Source organism: Haliotis cracherodii, unplaced genomic scaffold, assembly GCF_022045235.1.
Source record: "Haliotis cracherodii isolate W230 unplaced genomic scaffold, xgHalCrac1.p SCAF_14, whole genome shotgun sequence".
Lineage (NCBI taxonomy): Eukaryota > Metazoa > Mollusca > Gastropoda > Lepetellida > Haliotidae > Haliotis > Haliotis cracherodii.
In genome coordinates this window covers 17,549,960-17,574,224 of record NW_027266269.1, presented here as the reverse complement: position 1 = coordinate 17,574,224, position 24,265 = coordinate 17,549,960, and the positions used below count along the sequence as shown (strand labels likewise).

At 39.8% G+C, this 24,265-nt stretch overlaps 2 protein-coding genes and 1 pseudogene across 2 annotated transcripts; 2 read left to right on the top strand and 1 right to left on the bottom strand.

Annotated features, from left to right (window-relative positions):
• The first annotated feature begins 435 nt into the window (after nt 1-435).
• On the top strand, nt 436-1,446 carry LOC139460253 (putative nuclease HARBI1). Its single transcript, XM_071241761.1, has one exon. It carries the CDS (start codon nt 436-438, stop codon nt 1,444-1,446), a length of 1,011 nt encoding a protein of 336 aa, XP_071097862.1.
• A 5,512-nt stretch (nt 1,447-6,958) lies between these two features.
• LOC139460252 (glycoprotein-N-acetylgalactosamine 3-beta-galactosyltransferase 1-like) lies at nt 6,959-17,936 on the bottom strand. The gene is made up of 6 exons (XM_071241760.1): nt 17,890-17,936; nt 16,531-16,655; nt 12,147-12,197; nt 8,206-8,687; nt 7,601-7,792; nt 6,959-7,248 (listed from the first exon to the last, which is right to left on the bottom strand). Exons 1-6 carry the CDS (start codon nt 17,934-17,936, stop codon nt 6,991-6,993), a joined length of 1,155 nt encoding a protein of 384 aa, XP_071097861.1. The 3' UTR covers nt 6,959-6,990.
• A 3,737-nt stretch (nt 17,937-21,673) lies between these two features.
• On the top strand, nt 21,674-23,179 carry LOC139460885 (uncharacterized; annotated as a pseudogene).
• Nucleotides 23,180-24,265: the final 1,086 nt, after the last annotated feature.

Below are 24,265 nucleotides of genomic sequence, written 5' to 3'. Positions count from 1 at the left end.
TACCGCGCTGCCACCCCTCTACGACCAATGGCGATCGCTCAACGACCTTTCAGCGATGCCTCTGCCTCCTAGGCGATCGCCGAACGACCATTCAGCGATGCTTCTGCCTTCTTTGCGACAGCTGAACATCCTGACTATAAAAGGCTCATCTGCAGACGATTTTTTATCAGTCTATGTCAGCTCCTGGTGATACAACTAGTGATGGACAACCAGCGCTTGAAAATTGCTATCATACAAGGTCATCAAGCACTGTTGTTACACCAAATGAGTATTGGTATACTGGAACGCAAACTGAACAGACGAAGAAGGAAAATGAGAACATGGTGGGTTCGCCCATGGTTGACGCATCAGAGAAGGTTGCAATTCGGACATTATAGACAATTGTTGCACGAGCTACGTTTGGAAGACGAAGGTTCATTTTTCAATTACCTCAGAATGGAACCAAGAATGTTTGATGAAATACTTCAAAGAGTAAGCCCAAGAATATTAAGACAAAATACTAATTACAGAGAAAGTTTGGACCCTGGTCTTAAACTTGCTGTGACTCTCCGATACCTTGCTACAGGAGACAAGTATCTTTCGCTACAATACCAGTATCGTGTATCACGTAGCACTATCTCTGTGTTTGTACCTGAGGTTTGTAGAGCAATCCGAGAAGAGTACAAGAACGAAGTTGTCCAATGTCCAAGAAACCCCAATGAGTGGAAGACAGTTGCAGATGACTTTAAGAACCGATGGAATGTACCTCATGCATGTGGTGCTATTGATGGAAAACATGTGACCTTGCGATGTCCCCCAAACACAGGAAGCTTGTATTACAATTACAAAGCATTCTTTTCTAATGTGCTCCTTGCGTTGGTGGATGCCAACTACAAATGTCTATGGTGTGATGTTGGCGGGTTTGGTTCGATGTCAGATTCCCAGATATTTAATGAATCTGAATTGAAGGAATGTCTTGAAGACGACACAATCAATTTTCGAGTTTCGGAGCCTCTGCCACATGATGACATGAACATTCCATTCTTCATTCTAAGTGATGACGCATTTGCTCTTAGGACATACATGATAAAACCTTACTCTACAAGAGGACTGACTAAAGAGCAGCGTATCTTCAATTACCGTATTTCTCGTGGTAGACGCGTGGTAGAGAATGCTTTCGGCATTTTAGCTCAGGACTTTGTACAGGATGTTGTAGAAGCATGCATCTGTCTGCACAATTTAATGCGCACGAGATTTCCAGCTCTACAAAATGCAGCACTTGATACAGAGGATGAGTATCATAACCTTATTCCTGGAAACTGGCGACAGCTAGTAAACATGTGTGATGTCGATCAAGTAGTCGGACCAAACTGTGCAACACGAGCAGGAAAACAACAACGAGAGTATCTCAAGTTGTATTTTAACAGTGCAGCTGGATCTGTACCTTGGCAGGAACGCATGGTTTGAACATTTATGTGACACTTGGTATGGAGTAAATCATACTTAACTGATAAATTTTAAATTGGTAGCATTTTGTACATTTGGAAACGGTTGTTATTGTCTTTATTTATATTTTTTTTTGTCTGAGTTACCAACATATTAATTCATTTGTTGTTTTTAATGTTATTAAACAAATTATTAAAACAAATGTGTTAAGAATGCTTAAATAAGGTTTATAACAAATGAAACATACTCTTAGAATAAGTGAAGTGAAACATGCTTTACTAAACTTTATTCAATCAGAAAAAGCATAGCAAGCATTGCTATGAACACTCTAATGAAAGTTTAAAATAAATTGAACACTGAAATGAAAAAAAGAGAAAATAGAGATATTTGAAGTTCAAATATAACGCTAATTAAATGTAAAACAACACCAATTATTGAAGCATCAATACACATCCGTAGGAACAGTCAACGCAATATGTTTCCAGAATGTATATATAATAACATCAGTCGTTAAGCTTTTTTAAAACAGGAAATATAAATATATTACCTACTGTAAAACACGTGGCTTTATGAAGGCAGAGGAGACGCAGAAAGGAGGCCCAGGGATCGCCGAGGACGTACAAGAGTCGTTATGGACGGCGAATAAAGGCAGAGAGGTCGCAGAGAGGTCACAGAGAGGACGTAGAGAGAAGGCACAAGATAAACAGGATTACATCACAGATTCATATGAAGATCATTCAGCGACCTCTGTGCCTTCTTTCTGCGACCATGGCGATGCCTCTGCCTCCTTTCTGCGTTCCCTCTGCCTCCGTTCTGCCTCCCTTGAGCGACTTACATCGAGGGCGATCTCACTGCGACTGTTTTAAGCAGGTTCAAAACTTTTCAGCGAAAGTGGCGCTCTTGACGATGGCTGAGCGTTCCCTCTGCATCCCTTGTGCGCTCTACGCGACCGTTCTGCGACCCCTCTACCTTCAACGCCGACCTGGCAAAACTTAAGAACGCAGAACGGTCGCAGAAAGGTCGCCGTCCGGTGTAATGGGGGTATTAGTATCCTCTTACGACAAGAATAGTCACCATTTACGGCAAACATGGGTTGCTGAAGATCTATTCTACCCGGATCTTCATGGGTCTATATAACTTGACAAAAGAAACAAGTAACAACGAAGCCGTCCATACCGTTCTTTGTCAGTCTCATTAAAATCAGACCTTAGTTCACGCTACCGCTAAACAAAGATCAGAGGACATCCGTGTGGAGGTAACGATAGACTGACCTTTCATCCGACCAATCACAGCGTCGCTTACCAGATCATGAAAGTGACAGTCGGAATGTGATTTCTAACCATGCATCCTCGAAAATTTGAACACGGTGTATTACGAACGATAGTTACAGGTTAAACGACTGAATCCATACAATCTAGACCATTTATTAGCGATTCCAGAATGTTCTTTTGTTCAGGTTTCGATTTTTTAATCGAGAATTTTTCAAAATATTTTTCGAAGCGTTGTCGCCAATTTGAAAATAGTTCCGTAAAGCACGAGAAAGCTGCCTTCTGATTGGTCATTTCATTGGTCGGTCAAAGTTCGCGCAAGGTCGGACTGACGTGACCCGTAATGGGATGTCCTCAGATCTTTGTTTAGCCGTAGCGAGAACTAAGATGACTTTAATGAGATTGGTTCGTTGTTAAGATCCATATACCGCATACGTGTAGTGAGTGAGTGTGGTTTTACGCCACTTTTAGCAAGAATCCAGCAATATCAAGGCGGGGGACACCAGAAAGGGGCTTCACACATTGTACCCATGTCGGGAAGACGTGCAATCAGGACAGATGCGTTAAAATAAAAAGCATGAAAAAGTGCAAATGTAAGTGGTGACAAGTTTTTTCTGCCCTCAACTGAAAAAAAAATATTAACTAGCCCATGAACATGTTCAAAACATCATGAAACGTCACACTACAATGACTTCTATGATTATGTATTAAGTTTTGTTTGTTGTTTAACGCCGCTCTCAGCAGTATTCCAGCTGTATGACGGCGGTCTGTCAATACTCGAGTCTGGGCCAGACAAGCCACTGATTGACAACATGACCATCGATGCACGCAAATGGGATACGATGATATGCATCGACCAAGTCAGCAAACCTGACCACCCGATCCCGTTAGTTGCCGTAAAAGGCGACTATGCTTGTGGTAAGAGGCGACTAACGGGATCGGGTGGTCAGGCTCACTGACATAGTTGATGCATGTCATCGTATCCCTAATTGCGTGGATCGATGCTCATGTCAAAACTGACTACGCCGCTCCTCAACCCATTATAAATAAAAGGCTGTAATAAATTAAACTCGGTCCAATATAACGCTCTAAAAATATCCCTGGATCCTGGAACTGGAACCTGCCTAAATAATCTACTACTACTTTCAATGTCTACATTACCATCACAAACAGATAAATACCAAAACACAACAAAAACAAGGTTTAAAAGACACCTCAAATACATCAAGCCCCCCCCCCCCCGCCCCCCTTCAGCAACCTATGCTTGTCGTAAGAGGCGACTAACGGGATCGGGTGGTCAGGCTCGCTGACTTGGTTGATGCATGTCATCGTATCCCAATCATGTCGATCGATGCTCGTGATATTAATCACTGGATTGTCTGGTCGAGAATCGATTATTTACAGACCGCCGTCATACAGCTGGAATATTGCTAAGCGGCGTTAAATAACAGACCAACCAACCAACAAAAACAAATAAAAACTGGAATAAAATGTATCACTCAAGTAAACCGAACACACACCACCCACACATACAAAGATGCATCACAAAACACAAACAATACAACTGGCATAGGTATCCATGTATCTGAACAGATATCAATTACTTCTCATTCCCATAATATAACACCCACCCCCCAACTATTCCCATTTAAATACAGAACTATTTGCCATCTAATCTGCACCCCAGCAGTGCAAAGTATCAATCCAAAACCATTTTCTAACTATACTAGCCACATAAAGAAACTGTGCACGGAGAAAATATAGATATAAGGGCACACCGTCCACATATGAAATATAGGTTTGAACACAGCAATTATTGGAGACATTCAAACGTTCATGCACGTGCCATGCGATATCACGTCATTGGTGGGGGCCTATGGACGTGCAATGTGTTACTGCACGTGCATCCTGTGCCGCTGTACACAGCATGTGCAACTCAAAATTCGCTGTCACTTTGGAAAGCATGATCTGTGGTCATTCAAAAATTCAAAACTTCTCAGGCGCAGACACAAGCATATCACAAGCAAATCATGCCAAGATTGACAGCTGCACAGCGTCATGAAGCCATTGGAATGATCCGAGCGGGAATGAGGCAACAACAGGTGGCAACACATTTCCAATGACATCGTAACACGATATCGGCATTGGTGAGGCGTTATCAGAACACAAATGACGTTGCCGACCACCCATGTTCAGGACGTCCCCGAGTAACGACGCCAAGACAGAGACAGATGGATTCGAGTTACACATTTCCGACACAGGTTCCAAACAGCAGTAACGACGTCCCAGACAATTCCTGGACTGCGCTGTATCCATCCCAACACTGTCAGGAATCGTTTACGTTAGTACGGGATTCGACCACGACGCCCTGCCATACGTCCCATCCTGACGCACCGTCATCGCGTCAACCGTCTAAGATGGTGTCGAAAGCATGTTCGCCAACCTCGAATATGGTGGAGAAATGTTGTCTTTACAGATGAATCGAGGTTCAACATTTCCCACAGTGACGGGCGCCAACGTGTCTATCGGCGTTTGGGCGAACGTTATGCACGCAACTGTATTGTGGAGCGGAATCGTTTTGGAGGTGGCTCTGTGATGATTTGGGGTGGGATAACAGCACGGCACCGAACCCCGTTGGTGGTTGTTCAGGACAATCTCACCGGTGTTGGCTACAGAGATCAGATTCTGAGGCCTGTGGTCATTCCTTTCCTGCAACATCATGGCCCGGGATTGACATTCAACAGGACAACGCTCGTCCTCACACGGCTAGGGTCGCAATGGATTTCCTTCACCATAACAATGTCATGTTACTGCCATGGCCCGCAAATTCTCCAGATCTCTCCCCAATAGAGCACGTATGGGATGAAATGGAGCGCCGTCTGCGTCGTCTTCCACATCCTCCAGATAACGTCCGTGACTTGGCACAGGATTTGAGGAGGATATGGCAGGCCATTCCCCAGGCCTTCCATGCCCATTTGGTGGACTCCATGCGTCGCCGATGCACTGCTGTGATTTACGCAAAGGGTGGTCATACCCGTTATAGACTTTGTGAGTTTGTCGTTTGACCCCCTACTCCATTTTGATCTTCTGACGTCATCGTAACAGATGTTGTTCAGGTCCCGTTGACATTTTCTTATGGTCCGATCATTCAGCTGCTACAGCGTCTGCATCATTTTGTTCTTGCTGTTGTATTTCAATCCAGAATATATTTTCTCCGTGCACAGTTTCTTTATGTGGCTAGTATAGTATGTGCTTATTCTCAAAATCTTATGTCACCCAACTCCCGTTTTGTTATACATTTGTTCAAGTTGTTACCGTAAATGTGCCTGCAAATCCAAACAAGAAAGAAGTGAGCAAAGCTGGCATACCCCGTTATCCCCGCTGGTCAACAACAAATAGTAAATAGTTTGTTAATTAATGAAATATACCTGTTGCTTTAAGTCAGAGGAACTTCCCTTTCCTTTGTAACCCCATGAGGATGCATTATGTTTAAAAAGAACACATGTTTTTTGCAAATATATTTCAATCTAGTGTGGGATAAGCAATGCTTAGCACAACATACATTCTTGATGTTTCTTAATGTGTCCATGGAAACGGATAGAATCTTCAAAGGGCACAAGTACTCATTGTGGTAAATGGGCGTAGCACGATTGGTGAAGCCAGGGTGCATTGTTAAAAAGATATGGGCTGTACAAAACACCCACCTTAAAAGTTTAAGTTTCTAATGTTACCATAGAAACGGCAAAAATGTAAAAGTTCAGAATCTTCAAACTAGCAAAAGGCAGAAGTACTCATTGTGGTAAATGTGTGTAGCAGTTTGGTGAAGCTAGGGTGCATGGTTAAAAAGTTATGGGCCGTACAAAAGCTCGGACGTATGGACAGACGGATGGACGGACGGACGGACGGACGGTCAGACGGAACACTATATACCCCCGATTTACTTCGTAAACGGGGGTATGATAATAATAATAGCGAAAAGCAATATAGACTGGAAAGAAAATGGAAGATCTCTTCATTAGCTGTAGAGATTTGTCAGGAAACATTTCTCAGACTAAGTCCACTTTGTTTCATTAGTTTGCAAGTTATGGCTCGGAAACGAAACCTTGAGTTGTAACATTGTTTCCATGGAAACGTAATAAAATAAAATTTAGAAAGATTGCCAAATAACAATAGGCATCAGACCCCCAAATGCAGTATATAAGTCAATGATGTTCGTCATCCAACAACAGATATTTTCGATCGTCTTCGTGCTCCTTATTATGACGCTTTTTAGATCGGGTTCTTGATGTGTGTCCATTCACCCCTTTTTGGCAACTTTTTTGGCAACTTCTTTGGCATGTTTACCAGCTTGGTTTTCGGCGCCTGGTTTGCGAGTAGTCGTGGTCGGTAAAGGTAATGACGGCACGACACCTATTTGGAAGAAATTGTGAAAAAATCGTGGTTCGGATTTTCGCCCATACACACTAGTCCTATATAACAGAAACTCCAGCGTCCTCATTTGTTTAGGATCCACGTAGTGAAAACTTATTGTCAGCTGGCTGCAACATTCCTTGCCCTGCAAGTAGATATTTAGAGTAAGAATCTTAAGAAACACACCTTGTAACAATGTAATTTTTGTGGCCGGAAATTTTTTATTGCAATTGCCTGAAGCATAAGTATTTCTTTCCATAAGGGGACAATTTATTTTTTTCCCCGATAACATCCTATTTAATATCAGTGGATTGTCTTAGATTGACATTTACACCCTTATTTAGTTCAGATATCAAAACGTCAGTTTTAACTGAATTGTTTATTGATTTTGGGTTAGAAATAATGAATATGTTAAAGTTGATATTATTTCCTTATAACAGCTCTTGTAGCCAGGGCTTCGCCGTGATGTCCTGATACACTTTGACTGCAAAGCTTACCTTCTTAGTTTCATGGCGGTCCCACTTCTGAATAGCTTTAGGCAGGGAGCCCATGATATGGTCCCCGGCGCTGAAGGCGTGGAAGGACTCCCGACCGAACCTGTCTAGAGTGTTGTGGACGGGGACTCCGACATTGTGTAGACAGCTCGCTACCTCCACGTCTTCGTCCTTCCCCGACTTCGCGCACGTGTTCTGGACAAGAGAGATAACTAGGGTTGAGTGAGCAAATGAGGTTTAAATACAACAAGCAGCAAAAGTTGAACTACACCACGCCAATATAAACACTTTTCCCGCTGCCTGCAAACGATGACATATAATCCATTATTGAGAGTGACGTATTGTTATTATGACTAGTGAGTCCTGTGTGGTCATCTCACAGTCTGCATCAATCCGCTTGAAAAAAGTCATCGTATGTTCAGCACACCTTTTACTTCCGCTTTTCGTGTGATCAAATTGTTCTCTTGTGTAATTTCAAATAAACACTATAACACATGAAATACATGAAATTAAATATCAATAACATTTTCAATAAAACACCTGTCGGGAAATTCGTACTTTCGTTACATAAAGTGAAAAGAAAACCGTATTTAATAAGAGCAACATACTTTTTTATTGTAACCTTGTTCCACCAGAAGTCGAAGAGCCTGTCTGCTGATCACGTAGCCAGCGCCCCCGCTCATGTACCCCCACTTGGTGTATTTCTTGAACAGGTGACCCACATACACCCCCTCAGTCGGGTCATAGTGCGACAACAGAAACTTCAAGTTCTCCATCACAACGAACGTATCGTCGTCCGCTTTCAGAAACCAGTCATACTTGTCTAGATGATGTTTGTAAATATGCTTTAAAGACGCTATCGACTTTTCCGTCAGGTGCTGGCGGCCATCTTTGATGCCAAGGTTCACTATTTCATTTCCTGGATATTTTTTATTGGTTGTCATGACAAACATTCTTCTATCGCATCGTCTCGCCCAAGTCTCGTTCACTGCAGGGATTTTCTTGTTGATTTCCTTTTCCATTGTTGTTATCCAACAGAAGATCTTCAGTTTTGATAAGGTTTCTATGGCAACGGAATCGTCTACAAATACTGAAAAATATAAAATATTGATATTTCAAAGATCTGAATAAGAAATCTGTATTGCAGTTGGTGAGTGAATGGGCCTAGATGTCATGCTCTCAGGACATCTTCAGACTTTATTACGTTATTGTTTCACTAAGTGACAGGGTATGAGTGTGTAGGGTGGAGGGGTCGAGCTTAAGAGAAGAGGTTGGAGGTATGACTCAAGTATTGTCCGAAGACGCAGTTCACTTGTCTCAGAAATAGAAGCACCCTCACCCCGATCCGTCAGTAAGTGTTCAAATATTTTTCCTAAGTACGTCCATGTATTGTTCATTCTCCCATAACAGGGCTTAATCTTCAATCGCCAGCAGTGGTTTATTCGCAGTGGTTTATTTTTTGTCACCCAATCTGATTGGCTGGCTGAGAGTAGAGAGTTGTGTCATCGCGTTTTGATTGGCTGGCTAAAAATAATTGACGGCACTATTTTCGGATCGGGAATCCCGAGGTCGTCTGGTACAGGAAATCCCCAGCTGGCAAAACATTACCATAGTGATGATGTTTCCATCTCCGCGAAAGTTGGTCACCGAGAGAAAATTTGTGGGGGAAGAAGGGGTGTGATATGTGGAGATGTATCAGAGAATTTCGGCTTCCCAGTGTACCAGATATTCAGTTGCAGAATGAGAGGGCCGAAGCGAGATACCGCATCGATATTACAGGACCAGGTAAACTCCGGTACATTCTTTACTGGGCGTTTTCAAGGCTAATAACAAAGTTAATGAAACAGTTAATTAATTAATGTAAAAATACCGATGAAATAGTGAAACAAACCATATTGTTTGGTATATTTTTTTTTAAAATAACCATCAACCACATCAGAAATGTCACGTTATAACGAAGTGTTGATCTAGAGCCGATCGATCAAAAACATATTACAAAGTTATATTAAAATAATCGCGATTCAAATTCATATTTTAAGAAAATAAACACTCAGATAATTTGAATCTAAAGCAATACTCAATTTTAATACCAGGAAACGATCAATCTTTGCCGGACGGACCGTACATCTCACGACCAAGATGTTTTGCAACCACAGCAGTTGTTTCCCCTTTCAACAGGTGGAGTTTACCCAGATCAAAATAATTAATGTATTTAATATAAGGTATTTAATTAATGTATCCTCTAGTTAGTTGGTGTTTTTTAAACATGAAGACTTAAATTATTTAAACATACTATCTCAGGACAATTAAGAAACTCATTATGAAAAAACAACATTACCCCGTTTAAACTTGAATGTATTAAGTCATACCTAAATCTATATAAACTCAAGAAAGTAATATATGTATTTATATTTTTTCGTAACTATTTTGATTTCTTATAGGGAGCAGACAAAATGATGAAGATAAAAATAGTGGGCACCAATCAACTTTATTAGGTATTTTTTTCAAAAACATTTTTTTTTTCAACAATGATGTACATTTATGCATCTTTAAATATATTTTGTATTCTAGATAGGATGAAATAATCTCAAAATTAATTTCATATTATTAATTATTAGTTTTAGGTAGAAACTCAACATCACAGTTAATTATTTTCAGAATTAACAGACAATATAGAGTATTAAGACATATAGAATTATGTTTGTCTCAAGTATATTCCTCAAACCAAAGATTTATCATTTACCATGTTTTCTGAAAAAAACAACAACACTTCTTTAATAATGCAATTGTTATATTATCATAGCAAATAAAGATCCCCAATATGCATAGCTAGCTTAATTTTAATGATAATTATTTAGCATTTCTTGGGATGATAAACTGGACATATGACAAAATAAGAAATGTATTTTTATTTATCATTCTCCAATTACAAGGTATACAGTGGTTTATTTTTTTCACATAATCTAATTGGCTGCCTGGGAGTGGAAAGCTATGTTGCTTTTTTAATCAGAGACCTTTAATTATCCTAATGTGTAAATTTTCAGAACTTTTGGGTGATGAAGAAATGACCAACAAGAGGTCCTCTTATAACATTTTACCATAAACCTAATTTCTTTACATTAGCAATATCTAACTTTAATTTTAATACTATTTACAAAAACAATCACATATGAACAGGTCACTAAAATACATATTTATTATTATGTCTAGTTTCCTTGAAGATAAAAAGAATAAGATGTTAATTTTAAATTACCTATTATCAGTAAGTCTCAACTTCTAATCTGATAATATAACAAAAGAAAAAAAATTGGAGGTAACTGTTGCAGTAAAATAACAATGTAAAACTACAAGGGTATTAAAATGCAAATATTTGTAGAACTACTGAAATGATAATTTATTGTTTACATGTATCCTATGTATTTATGTTTCACACACAATAAATTATTGTTCTTGTCAAGTTCACATTGTTTCTTGTCATTCACAAATATGGGGAAATTAGATGACTCATTTAGTAACATTTTTGGTGTCATGATGTTAAATATTATGTTCAAAAGAAAAATTGTCCATTGAATAAGTTTTTATATATTTTTAATAAAAACACATGTGCTCACCATGTTCAGGAACAAAACAAAAACAAACAAAAAAGACAAGAAATAATCATCATTTTACATATTAAATTATTCACTGTAAAATTAGTTTTAACGAGGAAAATTCGTCCAAAAAAAAGTTGGTATTCATAGAATCTTGCCTGATCAATCCTGCTGACAATTCCTTGGGCCCTTGTTTTTCGTTAACAATATTTCACAATATTTAAGACAATATTTAATATCCTCTTAATTGGGTTAATAACATTTGTTTCTAGCGAACAAATAAACGAATAACGTATTTACAACCGTAAATACACTAAAAAGGTGGGCCTATTTAGTGTTGCGCATTGAGAAAGATAGTCACGGCGAGACGAATGCAAATAAAGTTATGGGCCGACTAATCCAAAACCATTAACAAATATCAAATCACATTACTAATTCTCAAAACGTTACTCCCATCAGCTTTTAATAGTTAACAAAAAACATAACATGAATGCTAACAAGCGGCTTGCCTGGCACAGAAAACTCGTGTGAGTTGTCTTCGCTAGATCCTTTCTTTGTGGTGCAGTTGTCTCACTGAGCATATTCGAAAACGAGGCTGGGGGGAATCCCCAGCGGTTACTAAACACGGGAAATCTTCAACTACGAGCTCGACTTTTTATGGCGTATTGTAATGGGAGAAAAAGGATTAACCACTGTATTCGGTTGTTACCGAAAAATCTACGCTCGAGTGATTAATCTGTCACGATTGGAACGAGGCTTTGCCGAGTTCTAATTGTGGCAGATTAATCAAGAGTGTGCTCTATATAATCCTCTATATAAACGTGTTCATGTGCGATTCATTTGAAAGTTACATGGGAGCAGCGATCTTTTGACTTCAAGAAAACGTGCAGATACTCCAACTATATCCGAAGCTCCTCATGAAGATGCATTTGTGTGGTGAGTATTCCCATCACGCCTACCTGTACTGTTCCGTGCGCCGGTGGCCACTCTTGTCGGCGAGATCTCCACCGCTACAACAGAAAACCTATGTAATAACTAACTCAGGTAGGTCGGCATTAGTCACTGTTCACTATGCTGGAAGATGTAGGGCTGATGGCAAGTTGTGAGTTTGTTGCTTTTACCCATGCAGTCTTTGGGCCAGGCAAGCATAGTAACTGACAGCAACGCCCAACGCCATCGTGCAGAGCGGCACCATCGGCCAATATACCAAGTCTGCCTACAGGATTTATAGTGGGATGATGAGATACACATATCTATTTGAAGGCGCACCCACCCACCCAAAAAAACAACAACAACAACAACAACAACAAAAAACAAAAAAAACAACAACAAAAAACAACGGGTTTCCCCGAGGTAATAGCGACTACATTTCATTTCGATAATGTAAAACTACGCATTGTAATAGAGTTAAAGGAGATCTACTGAAACAAACCACAAACTTTTAAGACATGGCAAATAGTCCACATTTCCACGCAAAGGAAAGCCACAGGTTTATTGACAACTTCGGAAATCTCTCCCGTGAAGAAAGAAAACAGAGATCAATATCGGCCAATGTCCTTCACATATTCATTTACAATAACGTTTAGTATTCTGGGATACCCTGACCGTTACTTGTTGTTACCCTGTCTGGCTCGGCCTTTGGGGCTTAAACAAGGACTGGTCGGCTTCGAGTCAGTATACTGTGTCTGAGTGGGGTAGTCGTGTGAAACTGCGGGTTGGTATCTCAGTGAGCTAGCACTATTAATCGGCATTGGATTGGTCCGGACTAGTACAAGCGCGGACACACACACGCACGCACGCACGCACGCACGCACGCACGCACGCACACACACACACACACACGTGGACATGAACGTCGCTATACAATTGCAATGATTTTGGACGTGACGTTAACCCCATTTCACCTCACCAAATATAAGATTACTGATATTAATACATGACAGTAGCTGGTTCGCTGAGGCTCCGGGAAAATCATCAACATATGTCCTTATGGATTTATGTATATTTTTTACAATATTCACAGATAGAATATTGTTATAATGACAGCATTTCAATACAGCCATCATGTCTAGTAATGAGAGTAATACAGACAAGACATCCTAGGTGTCAAGAGTAAACCAGTGGGTGGCGTGTACTGGACATGACGTGTCTGAACAATCACCCAGTTACATGAAGTATTCTTGACAACAAACAGTTCATTGCCAGACTTACTATTTCACATTTAGAAACCTTGCTCAATTACACAGTTCCATGACGTTTTAAATATTCATTAAGGTTTTATGTGTATTACAATAGGTCTTTCAAGGTAAGTGCACAGTGTTCTTCAGGACAAATCAGAATACAGTGAGCTTTATCTCCTCTACCATGTGTATCTACATAAGTCGCACTCCGGGGTAAAGTGCACGTGGACACTACATACTGGACAAAACCGTTTATTTTGGAGAACATCGTCCATCTTCCAATATCTATCGGGAGTCTGTGGTCAAAAGTTCTAAATCAAACAAGTTCCATGGATACCTGCTTAATCAAATAAAAGTACATTACCAGTGACCAGCTTGCTCCAGAACCTAATCATTCTTTGCTGAATAAGACAGGTGACTGGTAGCCTCCCCAGCTCTTCATAGAGCATGTCATGGGAGGTACTTGTTGTACTGTTAATATTTTAAGAAATTAGTATGAATGTTTTCAGTAAGATTTAAATTTCCATAACCACCATACCACTAATCAATGATGAGCTTTAGCTGTGATTCTGACTTACAATAAATGCATTTGCTTTCTTAGCTTGTGTCACTTATGTGGGTTTTTTGGCCAGGAATTTACATGACTTGTTAAAAACAATCCCGCGAATCCCAAAGTACTTCATTGATTTACTTGTTTTATTTCATTTCAGTTCAGAAGAAATGTATGTCTGAAATGCCTTGATTACCTTAGTCGTATCAATAGTAAAGTCAGTTTCCAGTTATAGTCATTACGACAGCTAAGCTCCAAGTCTACAATATCTTCAGCAAATATTACTGTATCATCAGCATACATCATAGTAATTAGTATAGGATTATTACATGCTGATTTTTCATCAACCATAATAATAACGAATACTCGACACATGGAATATTCTAGTTATTTCATTTCAGAAGCAAAACCTTGAAACGTTAATTCCCCCTACCTAACATGCAGCGACGTTTCACCACCCTTTGTAATTGAGAATTAAAAAATAGTTCCATGTTTGCAAAATCTTAAAATATAAAAACAAAAGTAATAAAAACCATTTAGGGACACGAAAAGTCTTTATCATGCATTTGGATTTGATTATATACAAAAACAACTTGAACAAAGAATATGCTGATGGAAGTGAAAGAATACACGCTGGCCATGGAACAAAAGTGGCATTTGCAAAACGAACAGTCTCGATTGACGAATTTGACGAATTAAAAGAGAAATGTGCATATTATAACGAAACAATTTCAATAGAATAACAAACAGCAAGAAGCAATATTAACCCCATAAATGACCATCTGTCATTATTTCGCCATGTCAGTGTGGAACTAACGTACACAATAAGTCAACTGTTTGTGTATGGGCCAGGCACTATGATAAAGGGAGACAATTTGAGGGGAGGTAACTCTTGCATGACAATTGTTCCGCCCACGTGTCATGTTCCCTGCAGTGAAAAATCGGGCGTTAATATTCATTGCAGTGAAACATCAAGCCTTATGTTAATTGCAATGAAAATATCCCTTTTCTCAATGGCAGAGCCTGCAACAGATTCCGGGACATTATTGCATCTGTAAACAAAGACAGATTGGTCAAGTTGTAACTAATACTGATCGCAGTTAGAATCCGGAAGAAAGGATGCACAGGTTCTCCTTTCGTCTAAGTAGTCCCTTGGGAAAACAGAAACCTATGATGCTGGGTTCGAATACCGGTTCGCCCCGTTTATGTTTCTAGATTTGTCAGCACAAGTCTATGACCTGCAACACATCGGGCTTTCCTCCCAGAAAAATCCTGACGTGCTGTGTGAATACTATTCAAAGTGGTGTAACACCAAACTCACTCACTATTATCCAAAACAGAACGTTGTAAGCTGCCCGGTAGACGACGCCGCACTATTGTGAATAGCAAATCAAATAATAAATCCTCAATGCAAAGATTATTATTGTAGAACATCCCTTATCTCACCTAGCTAAAGGAATGATAATAAACGTGTCAATGTGTCGCTTTTACAAAATATGATCGTTTATATTTGCGTCAATTTGCCAGGTCGTGTGGTCTACAAGCAAACCGTCCACCCCTGCAGACGAATCATGTCTTTCACCAAAGCTTTAACGTCTACGATCGGAGTCACTAAGGCCATGATATGAAATGCTGTTTACTCCCTCTTCCTGAGCAGTGCAGCAAAGACACGCGACCAGTGAGACACCTTTCATAGACAAGGAAGATTCTGCCACTCTTCACAAGGGTGATTGCATACCACGACTGACCGGATCCAAACCGCACGTGAGCAGAACTTGGGAATCTAGTCTGTCTGCAGGAGCATTATCTGTGGATGTCGCACACAAGACGTGCTAGATTCGGAACAATTCGAAACAGTAAGATTCAAGATTTTAAAACTATACTCTGTAAACAATACAATCCCGTCTTGTAACTCCAATATTGTGACCTTGGCACATCTACTAAGAATGGGAGTTTTCACAACATAGCTGTTGGGTTTCACACAAAGCCGTGTAGATCTCGCCTGGTGCAGACTGCTGAAGGGCGGAACACCTTTATAACACAATAAACATACATATGACAGTGGAACATCCACGGCAACTCCATCTTCCCGAGGCAAGGGAGTTAACTGACTATAACAGTCCACTTTCCATCCTTGACGAACTTGGCTTGAATTCCGGAGTAACATTTTGGCTGGACTAACGAGTCTATACATAGTCCAATCAAAATCGCGTAACGAACAAGGTATCCTGTTTGTAAACAACATTGATGTAGACAGATATCTTGCTAATCTTTTCTTGTTTTTAATCAAGGTGCTCAGTCGTTTAGATGCACTTATCGAGGTAAAACCCGTTTTATTACACGTAGATCTTGATTACGATTAGATCGTCTTGACTTTGCACCACCATTTTGTTTGAAGCAAATGCAAGTGATATGAAAGTGGAATGTCATTGATCAATAGGGGGACACAGAAGGGACATAACTCGTAATAGCCACCCTAGTTCGGCAGGGGTGGACACTTTACTTTTATAGTCAGTTAACTCACTTGCCTCGGGAAAATGCACATACTCAAGTCGCATGGCACATGCACATCCCACCCCAACACTCACACAACACAAAACAGATTCCCGTTACCTTGGAAACGATTGCGGTTGTACTTGGTACCCATCCACATAACAAACGGGACAACCGACAGACAGCCCAGCACCAAGAAAAGGTATATTCTGAGCCTCATACCAGTGTCGTCCGGAGGGGGGATCCTGCAATAGCACAAACACACTGCTGACTGACGGTCTAGTATCTATAATAGTACGAAGGTCAACCCATCTCTGACCTGGCTGGTATCACTGTTATCAGCACCGCCCGGACGTCCGTGACATGACAGTGACAGTGTTATCAGCACCGCTAGGGATACAGAGAGGAATATGACGGCGTCTGAAGAAGCCATGCGGTCCCGTGCAGCACAATTAAATAGCAAAATTTATTTTGTGGAGAACCATTTTTTCAATTCTCAAATGACGCAACCAAATACCTTAACACGTTGTGCAATGTCTTGACATTGTTCAAATACTAATACGGCAAAAAGAAGTCCTTGATATCAGTGCAACGTGGGTGGGCACTGTTGCGTGAGTATGTGTGCAGCTGTGAACAGATTCCATGCATTCCAGAATATGGAAAAGAAAATTTACCCTACCAGCAATAAAAGTAACCATACCTGTAGAAAAATAACCCTACATGTAGAAAGATAACCCTATCTGCAGAAAAGCAACCCAACCTGTGGAAAAGTAATTCTTTCTGCAGAAAAGTAGCCCTACCTGTAGAAAAGTAATCCATCCTGCTGAAACGTAACCATACCTGCAGAAATGTAACTGTTCTTCCGCAGAAAAGTAACCGTATCTGTTGAAAAGTAACCCTTCCTGCAGAAAAGTAACCCTACCAGAAGAAATGCAACCCTATCTGCAAAAGAAAAATAACCCTACTGTAGAAAAGTTACCCTTCCTGTAGAAAAGTAATCCTACCGGCAAATAGGAGCCTACCTGCAAAAAAAGCAACCCTACCTGTAGTAAAGTAACCCTTCCTGCAGAAAAGTAACCTTACCTGTAGAAAAGTAGTCCTTGCTACAGAAAAGTAACCCTACATGCAAAAAGTAACCCCACCTGCAGAAATGTAACAGTGTGATACAACCAGAACTGGCATAAACACCATAGAGAATAATATGTTTCGCATGCAATTATGTATATCATCGACTAACACTTATTAAGAGCAAATTCACCTGCACTTCTTGTGATGACAAGCATCAACCAAGTCAGCGAGCCTTACCACCCTATCCACGACAAGCATAGTCGCCTTTTAGGGCAAGCATACTAAAATACCAATTATTAGAAAACCGGAGAAATGGTATCATCTCAAGACCTAAGGGACAATATTATCAACATTATAAGGCAAACCAAAACCTTGAACGTTATAATCTTCTCCTTAAAATTCATAACTAACTCATCGAGACTGGCCGATGACGTGGTGTACAAAGAGAAGATCGGCATCGCCAATTATGTAACTCTTCTGCTGTTGGAGACAAGTTTTATTATCATTTTAGATCTGAAGCCATTCTCCAACAAAGAATTCACTTCATTCCAAATAAATCTGGCCAAACCTGTTAAAATGTGTACATTACTTAGTCCCAACCGGACTATAAATAGCGCGGTATTTTGCGAGATCTTAGTGTTTGACAGACGTTGCGATGATCGGTCAGTCAGTAATCGGTGACCCAAAATCTTGAATAACTAAAGAACGAGACAACATTCACATCCAAATCTTGGCCGACAGATTTGCCCTACACCAGTCAATGTAACAAAAGTCACACGACATAAAAAAATATTACATTCGATCTGATGTTTGGTTGTAAAATATCCAGTCGTCTGTGAAACAACTTTGCATAACAGAAGTGGGAGGAGTTAGCCTTCGGTCAGCTGACATCTACTGCGCGAGCGAATGTAATTATAGTACACCACGTGGCGAACTCGCACATGGCACAACGTCTCGAAGTGTTTGTTTACTTGCAACGAAACTGCCAAAAGACGTTAAGTTCAGTACTACAATGAACACATACGCATACAGTTTACAATTGTTTTATGCAGGTATGTTGTGAAGTTGCCGAATGGAAACTATTTTGACTTGCATTGAAATGTCACATCCGCATGAGTCAGACCCAACAACTTTTGACACGGGAATTCCAAATAAAATATATCTAGATCTAGCTACTGAAACCTTATTACAGTTTGCTTATATTTCTTTCACATTTATGCGCCAAAAGGACAAACACGACAGGTCTAGTCATTGTAAAGGGTGCAGGCTAAAACGGGCACCTCAGCAAAACGTAACTGATTTCTCTGGCGAAAACGGCACCGCATTTGGCGAAAACATCGTAAAAGCGACTATACAAATTAACTTATACAAAATAAATAAAAGTCATAATGTCGACAATATGTAGTTTATTTATACACAAATCTATCATCTTTGGTGGACATGTTCATATAACAGTTTACACATATACACAATATGAAGTAACTTATACAAAATAAATAAAAGTTATAATGTTGACAATATGTAGTTTATTTATACACAAATCTATCATCTTTAGCGGACATGTTCATATAACAGTTTACACATATACACAATATGAAGTAATTCTTTATTCGATTTCTACAAATCAGATGATCAATTTGAAATATGTAGACAGTGCTTATTTATAGAAATATGCAGGTTATGAATAGTCGATGTTTACTTCAGGAGACGTCTTACCTTTCAACTTATTTAGCATATTTATCACCACGTATGTTCCATATAATCCATATTCAGAATATACATTGTATTTGAATCCACGAGCACATGCATGATTCAAAACACAATCAGGCATTAGGCTATTTCACGGCGCACACTAGTCCGAATTATCATCAACAGTTTCGTACAGTCACGAGTCAACAGTCTTGAACAGATCCCTCGATGATTCCTCAAAGCATTCCTTCTGTCCAACATCGTCCAGCAGTTCTTGGAAAGAGTTTTGAGGACTACCACCACCTATGTCCCATATAATCCCGATTAGGAATGTTTGGATATAATCCAAGAACATGGTTCAAAACACAATGGGGCATAATTTCCCGGCGCACACAAACAACAGTTTCGTCCAAATGGTCACGATTCAACAGTCGTCTTCTTGGAAAGATACCTTGGATTCCTCCATGCATTTCGTCTATCTAGCATCGACGAATAGTTCTTGTAAATAGTCCTGCGAACCCCACTTGTTCTGTCGTGAGGGGCGGAGCCTCGGCCAAGCCATCTTTGAGGAAATGTTGTCACACACGGGCGGCAAAAACAAAATTCACATTCCTGAATTTCCTGGAAACGATCGTCGATACTGACATTCAGATCACAATCTAAAACGTTCACTCCATCCTCAGCATCAATAAAAGTAGGGTGTTTCTCTGACGGGTGACATCTACACTTGCATCACTTAACTTGTCTTCCATGCCTTCGTCAATCGTTGCATCACTTCCCCGCGTCTGAACACTGGCATCACACGACGAAACGTCCTGCACTGCGGCATCGTAATCCCATCCCGAGTAACTGAATAAACTTCGAACGGCTTCTTGTTGCATTTCATCAACATTTAGTGTAATGGTGAACTTGGATGACATCATGAAAGCGTTGAAATATATGAGCAGTGAACGAACGTGAAAGCGACCTGTCACAATTTTCTTGGTTGTGACACCCATTAGAAACCGATAGAATTTGGAAGCGCTCATTATATGAAAGATATATTACAACTGATGAAAAAGTTTGATGAATATACGATTTGTAGCGATTTAAGGAATGTTTCATTATTTACCGTGAATTAGTATCATTTCACATTACAAATAAGCATATTTAGGCATTGTTAGTCGTCATAAATCAAAATTTCAACTTATGGAAAGCACCCACTAGTATAATTTTGTTTGATAGGCATTACTTAGAAGTTGACGGATGACAAGATAGACACAATTTTTATGGATAACAACTTCTTTAATACTGTAAAAAAGCGACGTTTCGGTATAGATCCTTATACCGTAGTCAAGCAAGACTGAATGAGGGACATAGTGCAGAATATATATAGCAACTGGAGGATTAACAGTAGAGGATTAACAGTAACAACAAGGGCATCCATGAGTGGGATAACATAGGTAGGTGTGACAACAAAGGGATTATGCTATCACAACACGATGGACAGAAAACACATAGCTAGAAGTCAAGGTATAATTGTATAATTCTCAAAATAATGGTAGCGCGTTGTGTTGGTCAGCTGTTTCTTATGTCGCGTGACCCAAGCGTTGGTGGGTTGTCTAATACACGACGGGTTGGATGGATTGTGTTGGTCTGGAGGGTTAATGACATTCATTGCATTCAAACAATCAAAGCCGACCAATTTTGTATTATATAAACTAACTTGTGGGAAACGAAATAATATAAGCAACTCAAGTTAGGTTCTCGAAAAAGTCTCAAAGTTAAACTCTTATCAAAAGCGAAAGTCACCTAGTCATACCCCTATGGGTTACATAAGCCACGCCCAATTTCCCGCTTTTCTCTATTTGTTGTCTGCTGATTTTATGCAACCGATCTGTAGATCTAGAGTGACGAATATTGTTAAAAATGGCAGGTATTGCTAGAACGTTAAGCGATAGTAACGGGTTTAAGAGAAAATATTCAAAAGACAACCCAGAAGCTGTGAAACGATGAAATTCGGAGAGAAAAACTTCGCCACAAGGAAAAATGAACTTTTCAGCTGAAAACAGAGACGAGATTGATTTCATTTCTGAACAAGCGAAGAAAATCAAAACTTTTCTTGGAGAAGGGAACCCTAATCTTGTGACAAACAAACAACTTCTCGATAATACTTTCTCATCTTGTATTGAGAAAAATATCGATTCAGTCCGTGCAAACGTTTTAACAGATGATGCAAACGATGGGAATATAACTGACGAATTTTTTACGCGTGATTCTTCATTCTGCAAGTGTGAAAATACGGATGAATGTAATCAAAAGATGTTTTGTGCCTCTGAAAATGCTCTTGAAAAGCTCTGTGATCGACGTTATTCGCACAGTTTGTCATGTCATGCTCAGGAATTGGACATGAAAATGATGGGACATGTTGCCTATGTTACTTTCAGATGTGAAAATGATCATGTGATAATATGGCCCAGTTCACCCTATCTTGGTAATAAATATTTGGTAAACTCTCGCATGTGTCATGGATACCTTGTGTCTGGAATGTTACCCAATCAGTACGACAGATTTGCGAAAGCAGCTGACATTGGAAGACTTGGTTCAGCTTGTAAACATATCTGACATGTTTTCAAACTGTAAAGAAGTCGTTTGTGATTTAAGTCGTGAATCATGCGAGGGTGTACTTTTAGAAGAAATGGTGACCTACCCGAATATGGATGGAATTAATATTCTCACTGACGCTCGCCATGCCACACGGAAAAACTCTCGTTTTACTGATGTTCTTTGCTAACACTCACAAAGTTATCAGGACGGAAACTGTATGTAAAGTAGACAATGCCTGCACACAAAAACACGAACTTATTGGAACTCAGCGTATCTATGAATATCATTGATAGTGTTGACAATGGTGTCGGAGTACATGTGAAATTACAATTGTCATGACAGGAATCCGGTCATAAATAAATTTATCAGGGAGGAGCGCCCTGATACAACGTCAACAAATGACACATGGCATGCTACGAAAAATGTTACAAAGGAGGTTAAATGTGTGTGTTTGGGTCCTAAATACAAAGAGGGTGTGACGCATCTTCCCGATGCAAGAGAGTTAACTGACTTTAAAAGTCCAGTTTCCACCCTTGCCGAACTAGGCTGGAATTCCTGGGCTCGATAGTAGCGCCACCAGTGGCTATAACGAGTTGTGTCCTTTCTATGCCTCTCCTATTGACCAATCAGATTCATCCTCTCGTATCACTTGCATTTGTGTGAAACAAAACGGTGGCGCCCAGTCAAGACGATCTGATTGATAATCAAGATCTATATTGTGATAAACGAGTATTACATTGAAAAATGCATCAAATCACGTGAGCACCTTGATTAAAAGTATGAAAAAAAATAGAAAATATCTGTTGACAACGGGTAAGCCGTGCACATGCTTTGCAAATCCTGCAGTCGACCGAAATCTGCATGACACTTTACGAACCGGATTTCGATTTCGGTGCGGGATTTTGATTGGACTATGCATAGACTTGTTAGTCCAGCCAAAATGTAACTCCATAATACCAGCCTAGTTTGGCAAGGGTGGAAACTGGACTTTTATAGTCAGTTAACTCACTTGCCTCGGGAAGATGGGTGTGACGTGGCATCGCGAGTTATTGGACAAAGCAGGAAGTATCAAGACTCATTTTCATTGGTGCATTAGGAACTGCGATCAAGATGCCAACAAGCTCCGCGCTAATATTATGAATGTGGTCAATCATTACAAGGATATCCATAATAACTGTTCAGAAACGTCGAGATGTAGACAAGACGCGCACTATGAATCATCCAAAACAACTGATTTGTGACCCAAAGGCTGAGCTACTGTCAAGCTTTGAAAAATACTGTTGTGTATAAACATACCGACGACTACGTTCATTGTATGGACACGTTTTTTGTTGAAAGTTTCAACAATTCACTGCTACAATATCATAACAAAAGAATTAATTTTTCTGACGATGTTTATCGTTTTCGGACGAATGTGGCAGTATAAGACTGGAATGAACACGTAAATAGACCAACAACATCATTAAGATCTGTCATGGATGCTAGAAACCCAAGACGTCAGGCCGAGACCAAAGTCCTCAAACGGAAAACTTACAACATGTGGGATCAGATTTGGAAGGACTATATGTCGCCATTTTCCTCGAGTAAACGTAGGTAAAAAAAATTAAATCATTTTAATAGATTAACAACGTTAATTTCTTTTACCTACGATGATGTGCATAATGGTGTTAACGTGTTGCCGATTACCGCATGTATTTTAGATTGAGACACGTTGGTTACTATAAATAGTAAGCTCCGCCCATTTTCCTTATACGTAAAATATTTACTGCGCATGCACCCCGATTAGGCTGATCGGATGTTGGGGTTTTAACGTACGTAACATTAAAGACCTAATAAAATTTGGTCAGATTAATTTTTTTTTACAACTGTTTAGTAACAAGTAAACAAAATAGAACATTGTTCATACATCTGCCATCTCTTTTATGAATACTGTATTATGTATAATGTAAATTATAAACTCATGTACCACGGTTGGTGGATAGGAGAATAAACTTGATTGATTGAATTACATTTCTTAGATAAACATAGTAAACAGCTTAATTTGATTAATTATATATTAAACGACAGGTATAATTCGCAAATCATTTGTGACTAACGCGCACCTGGCGAATCGTTCGACATTACTGTCTCAGAACATCAAACCAAGACCAAGACAAATACTTCTAAAAATGTGTAACCTCCATTTTGTTAAAGTAATATATTCAGTTTCAGTTTTAAAATACAATGAAACGGCTATTCATTAACCTGTTTGTATGAAATTACAGTCAAGTCTCGTTAATCCGACCCTCGGCTTTATCCGACACAAATGATGGGAACCGATTGATTCAGCGCTATTTAGTCCCGTTAATCCGACATTCTCGCACTCCGACTCCGACACACCTAATTTGCAACGAATTACCGAAATCACTCATTAATCAGTCTCGTTAATCCGACACAGTGGTCAGCGTACTCCGTGGTCATCTGCCCGCGAGTACACAACCCCGTGTTTTGACACGGCAAATGCGATTGGAGC

Excerpts from the sequence above, each read along its gene's own strand:
- LOC139460252 (XM_071241760.1), bottom strand. The coding sequence starts at position 17,936 with ATGCCGATCTTCTCTTTGTACACCACGTCATCGGCCAGTCTCGATGA. Across the intron at positions 8,688-12,146 it reads CGGCGCACGGAACAGTACAG|TATTTGTAGACGATTCCGTT; the intron begins GTAGGCGTGATG and ends TATATTTTTCAG. Across the intron at positions 7,249-7,600 it reads ACCGCCATGAAACTAAGAAG|GGCAAGGAATGTTGCAGCCA; the intron begins GTAAGCTTTGCA and ends ATCTACTTGCAG.
- LOC139460253 (XM_071241761.1), top strand. The coding sequence starts at position 436 with ATGGAACCAAGAATGTTTGATGAAATACTTCAAAGAGTAAGCCCAAGA.